Consider the following 11,849-nt stretch of genomic DNA (forward strand, 5'->3'; position numbering starts at 1 on the left):
CTCTCCCTCATTCTTTCTTGGAATCTGCCCCTGTGATATTGAGATTGTAGTGATGGGATTACTCAATGCTGAACTCTCTCTCTATCTCTCTCTCTATCTCTCTCTCTGTCTCTCTATCTCTCTCTCTCTCTCTATCTGTCTCTCTGATGAGGTTAAAGTGCAGCTCAGTGTTTTTAAAGGGAGTGCTCTATCAGACTTACAACACAGCAGTGGCAAGACTACAACAGGGAAGAACAGAAGACTAAACCATTACAAGAAAATACTATGATCAAAATTGCTATCTCCAAGTGCTTCTTCACATGTTATTTAAGTGTTGTTTAAAGTTTAAAAGCAGGAGAATTTTGTCAAGAGGCTCTTGCAAAAGAGGGGCTGGCATCGTGTCAAAAAATGGCTTCTAAATTGACTCCGTCTGTGGTGCTGTGCAGTCTGCACGGTGAGAGATACAAGCTCTTCTGTCTGGAGGATCAACAGCTCGTCTGTGTGGTGTGTCAGACCGCAAGGATACATAGAGGTCATCTCTGTGTCCCAGTAGACGAGGCTGCACAGGAACATAAGGTAAACATAAATACAATTATTTAATAAATAATTTGAAATTCTGTGAAAGATAGATAGCAATGTCACTTGATGTTATGCACATGCTGGGTGAAAAGATAAAGGGTTGTTGATAACAATGAATGATCATTTTTAGTTTCTGTTTTAATTTGACTGTGATTCATCCTTTTTTGTCTGAAATAAGAAATGTAGTTTTGGCAGTGCTGAGAGAATGTGTTTCTATACTATACTATATAAGGGTTATGATAATGATTCCTACAGAACTGTGGTAAACAGATACTGTCAAATGAGTCCAGAAATCTCCCAGTCAGAATCTCAATCAGAATCAGAAACAGATTTATTGCCAAGTATTTACAAGAAGAGTGGAATATGACATGATAATAGTGCAGTGTGACTGTGATGTCAGTAGAGGTCAAGCTAGCAGTCAGGGTCAGTGAGGGTCAGTAGGGGTCAGTGAGGGTCAGTAGGGGTCAGTGAGGGTCAGTAGGGGTCAGTGAGGGTCAGTAGGGGTCAGTAGGGGTCAGTGGGGGTCAGTAGGGGTCAGTGAGGGTCAGTGGGGGTCAGTAGGGGTCAGTGGGGGTCAGTAGGGGTCAGTGAGGGTCAGTAGGGGTCAGTGGGGGTCAGTGAGGGTCAGTGAGGGTCAGTAGGGGTCAGTGAGGGTCAGTGAGGGTCAGTGAGGGTCAGTGAGGGTCAGTCAGGGTCAGTGAGGGTCAGTGGGGGTCAGTAGGGGTCAGTGAGGGTCAGTGGGGGTCAGTAGGGGTCAGTAGGGGTCAGTGAGGGTCAGTGGGGGTCCCGGGCCTCGTTAATGAGGCCAACTGCAGTCGGGAAGAAATTGTTTTTGTGTGGTGAGGTTTTTTGAGGTCATGATGGACCGCAGCCTCTGTGCCTACCTCCTTAGTAAAGTTTTGTCTCAATCCAGGAGGAACTCCAGACAGCTCTGAAACCCTTACAGGAGAAGCTGGAGGTCTTCAACAAAGTTAAACAAACCTGTGATAAAACATCAGAGCACATTAAGGTACTGTGTACGTCAGGCAACGTGTTGTCTTCAGTGATGTGGTCTTCTCTTGTTCTGCTCAGTATTGGATGCTGTTGACATCTAACTGATAGTCATGCATCTGCAACTCAAAATCATAAAGAGAGCTGCATACATTTCACCTGAACTTTGAATAATAATAATAATGAAGTTAAAGTAAAACTAGTTAACATACTATGGTAGTAAAACTACATTGATCATAAGATATATTTCCCTTGCTGTCTCCAGAGCCAGGCCCAGCACACAGAGAGACAGATTAAGGAGGGGTTTGAGAAACTTCACCAGTTTCTACGAGAGGAAGAGGAGGCCAGGATAGCTGCACTGAGGGAGGAAGAGGAGCAGAAGAGTCAGATGATGAAGGAGAAGACTGAGGCACTGAGCAGACAGATATCATCACTTTTAGACACAATCACAGCCTTAGAGAAGGAGCTGAAAGCTGAAGACATCTCCTTCCTACAGGTAAGGATGCCTTCTCTCAGACAGTAATTGTAAATGTATTCAAAGACTGATTGATGACATCACTAGCATTGATGACACTTCTCCTTTGTTCCTCTCCAGAACTTCAAGGCCAGTAAGAAAAGGTAAGTGATCTGTCTCTGGTCTCTCTTCTCTGGGGTTCTGAACCCAAGCCCACAGCAGCACTGACTCCTGAATGTTCTTCCAGAGCCCAGTTCACACTGCCAGACCCAGAGAAGGTTTCAGGAGCGCTGATAGACGTGGCCAAACACCTGGGCAACCTGCAGTTCAGAGTCTGGGAGAAGATGCAGGGGATTGTCAAGCACGGTTAGTACTGACCAGAATTGGATTAAGAATAACTATTAAATAGACTGAATATGTTCATAGAAATACAACATTAATAAATGTGTAGCAAGCCCCAACTTTCTCTGCACAGTAACAAATGAGATGGACAAGAATATAAAAAGTGCCAAGGTTTATTAATAATACATGAGCCCCATAGTGCTTTTACTCTGGAGGAAGGAAAGGAAAGATCTAGTGATCTCCGAAGTCGTAAAGATCGAAGAGGAGTGCTACAAAATCAGAGCCGTGGGCCAACAACAGCAAGGAAGGTGGACAACGTGTGAGGCTGTGATCAACAGAGCCATCACATGGAAGGATATGTGGAGGCTGCCCCAAGCAAGGCTGAGCTTCTCGATCAGGGCCACCTACGACACCCTTCCCAGTTCCCGGAACCTGCACCTCTGGTATGGCACAGAGGAGACCTGCCAACTCTGCAACGCCAACAACCCAAACTTGCGACACATCCTCTCTGGATGCAAGGCGGGACTGACGCAGGGTCGGTACAGATGGCGGCACGACCGGGTGCTGCGCAAACTAGCGGAAATTCTGGAAGCACGCAGACTGGAATCAAACAAGAGCAGCCCAGTCACATCACAGCAGCGGATCCAGTTTGTCCGGCAAGGGGGAGAAAGTCAGGGCAGCAGCACGAAGCAGTAGTCCCTCCTGTCTCCTGGAGGAGAGTGGAACATGAGAGCTGACCTCGATCGACAGCTGAAGTTCCCACACGAGATCACATCAACCTCCCTTCGGCCAGATGTCGTACTCTGGTCTACCCCGATGAGGACAGTCATCATGGCGGAGCTGACCGTTCCATGGGAAGAGGGGATGGAGGCTGCCTTCGAGAGAAAGAAGGAAAAGTACACAGACTTGGCAGCTGCGTGCTAGCAAGAAGGGTGGAGGGCAGTCACCTATCCTGTGGAAGTTGGGTGCAGAGGCTATACAGGAACATCTACACAGCAGCTCCTGAGGTCGCTGGGGATCACAGGATCCAAGCTGAGAAAGGCGCTCAAAGACCTGGCGGAGGAGGCTGAACAAGGGAGCTTCTGGCTCTGGCTCAGAAGAAAGGACAAGGCGTGGGGGAAAGGAGGATCCTAGGGCTGGCTGCAGGGAGTGGCAGGGAGACGTCCCTGTCACTGCTCCACCACCTTGAGATGTTCCGGGATTAAAGGAGCGAAACATCAGTGAAGGGTGGCTCCCGGCTGACGACCCTGCAGTCAGCCCACTGGCACCGTCGGAGGTGCGACAGGCAGCAATGCCCAGCAGGTATACCCACCTGTGCTTTCATCTGGGCTGGCAGGTAATGCTAGAGAGACTTCTGACTGGATGTGACAAGAGAAATGATGCTACTAGTTCACCACCGTATAGGTGCAACACAATTCACAGCACACAACTCCAAACTGTTTCACACTGTTGGTCACACGTGATATCCACACAAAACACACGAGTGATTAGATGCCAAGTAGAGTAGTGTACGTACACACACACACACACACACACACACACACACACACGTGTGTCAAGATCTGTCTATCTCCAGCCATCCAGCTCCAGGGTTGCCAGATGGGCGGGGTTAGCGCCGAAAGGGCTACTTTTGATCACACTGGGCCGGAAAAAAAAGCATTTGGACGGGTTGGGCTGGATATATAGCATTTAGGTTGTTCTGGATAAATAGCATTTAGGTTGTTCTGGATAAATAGCATTTAGGTTGGGCTGGATAAATAGCATTTAGGCGGTATCAAAATGTCAGTGCCTGAAAGTCACAAAATGTGTGAAGTTAAAACACACACCCTAGTAGCTACATACAATGTGCAGGATTATTATTATTTTACAAACATCATTGGCAACAGACATACAGTTTATGGGGAGGAGATAGGCACCTGCCCAATAGCAATTAGCTGCTTTCTGACAATATAGGTTTTGGGCTGGTTTTTGGTGGATTTAGCGGTTATGCTGGAAATAGTCAATCCCATCTGGCAACCCTGTCCAGCTCTCCTAATAACTCGCCCTGGTTTACTCTGGGGAAGTGGTGATATAGGTATAGTATGTATATGTAACAGGTTCGGCACAGAGGGAGACAGACAATAGGATCTGGCGGGTTTAGAGACATGTTTATTTGAGGTAGCACACTGGAACGCAGACAGTTCGGCTGAGCCTCGCTCAGGGGAGAACGTCTCCGTTTGCTGGCTGCCCGACCCTTTCGGTCGCGGCTCTCCGCAGCTCTCTCCGATTACTCCCGTGACTGGTTCTCTGCTGTTTCTATCCCGCTTCCTGCTCTCCGCACCCTTCGTCCTACTGGTCTCCCGGGGGAAACAAAGCAACACATTAAGAGGGCGCTTTGATGAGGACCTAATTGGCATCAGCCGGTGCCAATTACGCCCCCATCCCCTTCACCAACCGTCCTGTGGCTCCCCCTGCAGGTCGAAACGCGCCATGTTCCCCACAGTATAATAAATAATACAGCTCATAATGTGTAGAATGTATCTGTGTTTGTTTTAAAGCTGCTGTGATTCTGGACCCCAACACTGCACATCCCCAGCTCTCTCTGTCTGATGATCTGACCAGTGTGAGATGGAGAGGGTCATGGCAGCAGCTCCCTGACAACCCAGAACGGTTCATGAAGTATCCAACTGTTCTGGGCTCTGAGGGGTTCATCTCAGGAGAGCACAGCTGGGAGGTGGAGGTAAGGGACCATCCTGTCTGGAACATGGGTGTGGTTAAAGAGTCCAGTGACAGAAAGGGGGAGGTACCATATGCATCACCACAATATGGAATCTGGGCTATACACCAGACGGCTGGTAAGTATACAGATGTAGTGGGTAAGACCATCACTCTGAAGAGGAGACCCCAGAGGATCAGAATACAGCTGGACTACAACAAGGGGGAGGTGTCCTTCTACGACCCTGAAGACAAGACACTCATCCTCACTCATAAACACACCTTCACTGAGAGACTGTTCCCCTTCTTCAATATTGGACGTGCTGGTGATGCTAAACACCCTGATGTACAGGTCTGCCAATCAGAGGTGTCTCTGACCGTGATGTCATCCCAGTGAGGAGGGGGGGTGGGGGGTGGGGGGGGGGGGGTGGGCCCGGTGGGCCCACCCGTCTTTCCCACCCGATCCAAAGTCAATAACAGGCTCGATACATAGTTAATCATTTACATAAGGCTTCATTACATTTGCTGATATAAATGCTGACTCACTGGTAATTATAGAGAGTTGATGACAAGTGTGGTAATAAATCCACGACACTATCATTTTCAATAAATGATTTATATTCATGATTGTATCTTAAGAATGTTGAGTTCTTAGTTAAGTTTAAGTGTTTATTGTTTGTTCTGTATTTTCTTTCTTTTTTCTTTTGTTACTAAATGTGTCTCAGGGGCATGGAAGTCAGTCTTATGATATTAGAATCATAAATATAAAATATTAAGGCTGTCAAATTATTAAGATTGATTTTTTATCATAACCTGTAGTAGTTATAATTGCTGTGTTGACATTATACTTACTTGCTTACTTTGCTCAGAGTATGAATCCTAATCCAACAGGCAGAATGTGATTCCTCTATGACTAGTGCTCTGCATTGGGAAGATCTCCTCATATGTAAATTGTGGGACATTTAATAAAAGCTCTTTTGCTGATCCCAGATCTGCTGTCGGTCAGTGTTTAGTGATTACCAAACGCGATGGTAGCAAACGCGTCTGTTTAGATTCAGAACGATATTCTCTGGTATTTGGTTTGAGGGGTACCAACATTCAAATAAGCATATCTTCTTCAACTATTTAGATTTCAATGTATGACACCTCATTTGAAAGTTTACAATCTGCACTTCCATAATCTGTCAAAAAGAAAGAAGCCCTTGCCTTACGTGGGGACCTTTTCACCAGACCCTGTCACATTGAGCTCAGGTTGGCTGTGATTATCTCTTGTTAACTGGTTGAGGTTATGTAAGCAGTGAAATCAGAGTGATCAAGTAGAAACACCACTTATCAGGACATTATGATTCACACCTCACAATCAAGGTCAGTGTAAAATGCTTTAATGATGATATGAAACAAACTTGAATCAGAGAGACCTCTCCCCTCACTAAAAACATTCCCCTGACATGTTTAACTGAACATTCAAAGTGCACTCAGCATTACATCCTGGTGGATGAATACTGTCATGCTTTTCAAAACACTGTATGCAGTGTAATACCTTGTCAGATGGGACATTTGTCAGTAAAGGTTTTCAGCAGAAGTGTCAGAGTTGCAATATTATTATTTATTTCTTTTTCATCACAAGTGTGTTTAATGTAGAGTAGACGATGTATGGCAGTGCTGAAGGTTGTATAGACCTGTGGGGAGCGTGCAGAGTCTGGCCTGTAGGGGGAGCTACAGGACTGTGGTGGAGTGTGGCTGATGTGGGTTAGCACCAGCCGGTGTCCAATCATCACACCACAGTCCTATAGCTCCCTCTACAGGCCAGACGCTGCATGCTCCCCACAAGAACATCCCTTGTGTGACACTCCACAGTTAAATGCTGAGGAAAAGTCTGACATGATGGACATTTCTACAGTCATTCAACAGTCATTCGCTCTGAGAGCGGCGGAGCGTCCACGTGACTGCCTCTTGTCCAATCAGATGACTCGGTTCCTTTATGACATTGAACCCAGTGTGCGCTCCGGCGAATTTACGAACATGGCCAGAGAGAGAGAGAGAGAGAGAGCAGTGCGTTGTGGGTTTGTAGTCGACTTGAGCTCCAACAGATTTCCACATGCCTCCCTTATTAGTGAAGGAAATGCAACAATGAGTCATGTCTTCACGTAGGGGTCAGCGTCATGGTAAACCATAGGAAGTCTTCATGGGGAGGGTCAGCGTCATGGTAAACCATAGGAAGTCTTCACGTAGGGGTCAGCGTCATGGTAAACCATAGGAAGTCTTCACGTAGGGGTCAGCGTCATGGTAAACCATAGGAAGTCTTCACGTAGGGGTCAGCGTCATGGTAAACCATAGGAAGTCTTCACGTAGGGGTCAGCGTCATGGTAAACCATAGGAAGTCTTCACGTAGGGGTCAGCGTCATGGTAAACCATAGGAAGTCTTCACGTAGGGGTCAGCGTCATGGTAAACCATAGGAAGTCTTCACGTAGGGGTCAGCGTCATGGTAAACCATAGGAAGTCTTCACGTAGGGGTCAGCGTCATGGTAAACCATAGGTAGTCTTCACGTAGGGGTCAGCGTCATGGTAAACCATAGGAAGTCTTCACGTAGGGGTCAGCGTCATGGTAAACCATAGGAAGTCTTCATGGGGAGGGTCAGCGTCATGGTAAACCATAGGAAGTCTTCACGTAGGGGTCAGCGTCATGGTAAACCATAGGAAGTCTTCACGTAGGGGTCAGCGTCATGGTAAACCATAGGAAGTCTTCACGTAGGGGTCAGCGTCATGGTAAACCATAGGAAGTCTTCATGGGGAGGGTCAGCGTCATGGTAAACCATAAGAAGTCTTCATGGGGAGGGTCAGCGTCATGGTAAACCATAGGAAGTCTTCACGTAGGGGTCAGCGTCATGGTAAACCATAGGAAGTCTTCACGTAGGGGTCAGCGTCATGGTAAACCATAGGAAGTCTTCATGGGGAGGGTCAGCGTCATGGTAAACCATAGGAAGTCTTCATGGGGAGGGTCAGCGTCATGGTAAACCATAGGAAGTCTTCACGTAGGGGTCAGCGTCATGGTAAACCATAGGAAGTCTTCACGTAGGGGTCAGCGTCATGGTAAACCATAGGAAGTCTTCATGGGGAGGGTACTGTTCCTTTAACAAGGTCCTCTTCCTCCTCCTTGGTCACTGGAGCTGGCATCTCTTGCAGTCGTTGTCAGGGCTGGTGGTGTTAGATGAGTTAGGACTGTCCTCCATCACTGGGAGGCAGAGAAGACAGAGGGGGGGGGGGGGGCAGAGAGAGAGGGGGGGGGAACAGGCAGAGAGAGGGGGGGGGGGGATTCATATATATTAATCTTCTTACATTCACAAAGAGACATATAATATAATATAATATAAATAAAAGAGGCAAAAAAAAGATGAAATTCAAAATATGATATACATAACGTAATCTCTTTGTCTCTCTATATCTATATGTCTATATCTATATCTAAAACCCTCAAAAAAAGTTTGGAAACGTTATTTTGTAGATTATTCCTCCCCTTTAATAATACCAATTGGTATTGTATTTTATATCGTTGGAAAGCCTGATTAGTCACCTTTACAACCTGTAAGGAAAAATCCCCTATATTCTTCTGCTGGTATCTCTATGTCTCTATATCTATATATCTCTATATCTCTATCTCTATGTCTCTATATCTATATCTATCTCTATCTCTATGTCTCTATATCTATATCTATCTCTATATCTCTATCTCTATGTCTCTATATCTATATCTATCTCTATATCTATATCGCACTATACTGTATCTATATCTCTATATGTCTCTATATCTATCTCTATATCTCTATCTCTATGTCTCTATCTCTATGTCTCTATCTCTATATCTATCTCTATATCTCTATCTCTATGTCTCTATATCTATATCTATCTCTATGTCTCTATCTCTATATGTCTCTATCTCTATGTCTCTATCTCTATATCTATCTCTATGTCTCTATCTCTATGTGTCTCTCTCTCTCTATATATATATATATATATCTCTATACCTATCTCTATATCTATATCTATCTCTATATCTCTATCTCTATATGTCTCTATCTCTATATGTCTCTATCTCTCTATATCTCTATATCTCTATCTCTCTATGTCTCTATCTCTATATATCTATCTCTATATATACAGTATATATATATCTCTATGTCTCTATCTCTATGTCTCTATATCTATATCTATCTCTATATCTCTATCTCTATGTCTCTATATCTATATCTATCTCTATGTCTCTATCTCTATATGTCTCTATCTCTATGTCTCTATCTCTATGTGTCTCTCTCTCTCTCTCTCTCTCTCTATATATATATATATATATATATATATATATATATATATATATATATATCTATACCTATCTCTATATCTATATCTATCTCTATATCTCTATCTCTATATGTCTCTATCTCTATATGTCTCTATCTCTCTATATCTCTATATCTCTATCTCTCTATGTCTCTATATCTCTATATATCTATCTCTATATATACAGTATATATATCTCTATGTCTCTATCTCTATGTCTCTATATCTATATATCTCTATCTCTATGTCTCTATATCTATATCTATGTCTCTATGTCTCTATCTCTATATCTATCTCTATGTCTCTCTCTATGTCTCTCTCTCTCTCTCTATATCTATATATATATATATATATATATATATATATCTCTATACCTATCTCTATATCTATCTCTATATTTCTATCTCTATGTCTCTATCTCTATATGTCTCTATCTCTCTATATCTCTATATCTCTATCTCTCTATGTCTCTATGTCTCTATCTCTATCTCTATATGTCTCTATCTCTATATGTCTCTATCTCTCTATATCTCTATGTCTCTATCTATCTCTCTATCTCTATCTCTCTATGTCTCTATCTCTATGTCTAGAACACATCAGGCGTCTCCGTCCACCCTCACCAGGGGCCACGGCCAGGAAGGCCTCGTCACCGTTCTCCCTGATCATGTCCTCCATCTTGTCCAGCAGCTCGGAGACTAGTCTCCGCTGTCCGCCGCCGCCGCCGCTGTCCTTCGCTCCTCCGGGCGGCGGCGGCGGCGCCTGGTGGCAGTCCAGCGCGTGGTAGTGGTTCCCGCAGTACTCCAGCATCCTGCGGAGCTCCCGGCCGCCCCTCTGGACGTGCTCCTCCACGGGCGCACGTCCCAGCCGGTCCCCGCCGCAGCTGAACAGCACCATGGCGTGGAGGGACGCCCCGGAGCCCAGCAGGGCCCTCAGGTGGGCCACCAGGGTCCGCCTCTTGCGGGCCGTCAGGGACGAGACCGCGGGCAGCACCAGGAGGAGGGCGTGGGGCCCCGGGCGGAGCAGGGCCGCGCCCCTCTGGGTCTCCAGACGCACCTGTTTCAGGGGGGGGGGGGGGGCGTATAAGGTGTCTCTGAATATCTATATGTCTATATCTATATCTCTATGTCTATATGTGTATATATATATATATATATATATATATCTCTATATCTATATATAGGCCCCTCTGGGTCTCCAGACGCACCTGTTTCAGCGGGGGGGGGGGGGGGGGCGTCCGTATAAGGTGTCTCTGAATGTCTATATGTCTATATCTATATCTCTATGTCTATATGTCTATATCTATATCTCTATATCTCTATATCTACTGTATATCTCTATATCTATATCTATATATCTATATCTCTATATCTATATATCTATATCTATATCTATATCTCTCTATATATCTATATCTCTCTATCTATATCTACAGTATATCTCTATATCTATATATCTATATCTATACATAGACCCCTCTGGGTCTCCAGACGCACCTGTTTCGGGGTGCGTCGGAGGGAGAACCAGTCCCAGCCGGGCGTGTCGACCACGGTGACCCTGCGTCCGGCCACCAGGGCCTGCCTCCGCACGCATGTCAGCGTCTCGCAGCCCGACTCAAACTCCCCACGGCCCAGGATGGCGTTGCCCACCGAGCTCTTCCCCACCCCCTTCCACCCCAGCAGGAGGACCCTGAGCTCTGGGAGGGGGGGGGGGGGGAGGAGAGAGGGGGGAGGGGGGGGAGGAGAGAGAAGGAAGGGGAGAGAGAGAGCAAGAGAGAGAGAGAGGGAGAGAGGGAAGGAAGGAGAGAGAGGGAAGGAAGTAGAGAGAGAGGGAAGGAAGGAGAGAGAGGGAAGGAAGTAGAGAGAGAGGAGAGAGAGAGAGAGAAGGAAGGAGAGAGAGAGAGAGAGAAAGAGAGAGAAGAGAGATATACTGTAACTTACATTTAATAACATTTGCAACAAGAAGAGAGAGAGACAGAAATTAGAAGGTGGAGAAGATAATTGTCAAACATCTGGGAGAGAAAAACATCTTCAGGCTACACCTTAACTGTCCCTCCTGAAGACCTCCATCTCTTAACTGTCCCTCCTGAAGTCCTCCATCTCTTAACTGTCCCTCCTGAAGTCCTCCATCTCTTAACTGTCCCTCCTGAAGACCTCCATCTCTTCAGGCTACACCTTAACTGTCCCTCCTAAAGACCTCCATCTCTTCAGGCTACACCTTAACTGTCCCTCCTGAAGACCTCCATCTCTTCAGGCTACACCTTAACTGTCCCTCCTGAAGACCTCCATCTCTTAACTGTCCCTCCTGAAGACCTCCATCTCTTCAGGCTACATCTTAACTGTCCCTCCTAAATACCTCCATCTCTTCAGGCTACACCTTAACAGTCCCTCCTGAAGACCTCTATCTCTTCAGGCTACACCTTAACTGTCCTTCCTGAATAATAATAATAATAATAACTTTTATTTGTATAGCATCTCCCAC

General features: G+C 45.7%; 2 protein-coding genes across 2 annotated transcripts in view; one reads left to right on the top strand and one right to left on the bottom strand.

Moving 5' to 3' along the window:
- Positions 1-387: 387 nt before the first annotated feature.
- The window catches only part of LOC308150829 (E3 ubiquitin-protein ligase TRIM35-like), a gene marked incomplete at both ends in the record, with an annotated part of 100,206 nt that continues 88,744 nt past the window's right edge, over positions 388-11,849 (top strand). Inside the window, one exon of the mRNA XM_080523620.1 lies at positions 388-555. Coding sequence (XP_080379746.1) covers positions 388-555 — 168 coding nt within the window. The remainder of the gene's footprint in view (positions 556-11,849) is intronic.
- The window catches only part of LOC308151766 (GTPase IMAP family member 8-like), a gene marked incomplete at both ends in the record, with an annotated part of 8,353 nt that continues 4,701 nt past the window's right edge, over positions 8,198-11,849 (bottom strand). Inside the window, 3 exons of the mRNA XM_080524667.1 lie at positions 8,198-8,271; positions 9,992-10,424; positions 10,865-11,064. Coding sequence (XP_080380793.1) covers positions 8,198-8,271; positions 9,992-10,424; positions 10,865-11,064 — 707 coding nt within the window. The remainder of the gene's footprint in view (positions 8,272-9,991; positions 10,425-10,864; positions 11,065-11,849) is intronic.

This window comes from Nansenia antarctica (assembly GCF_963989245.1).
Source record: "Nansenia antarctica genome assembly, chromosome: 2".
Classification (NCBI taxonomy): domain Eukaryota; kingdom Metazoa; phylum Chordata; class Actinopteri; order Argentiniformes; family Microstomatidae; genus Nansenia; species Nansenia antarctica.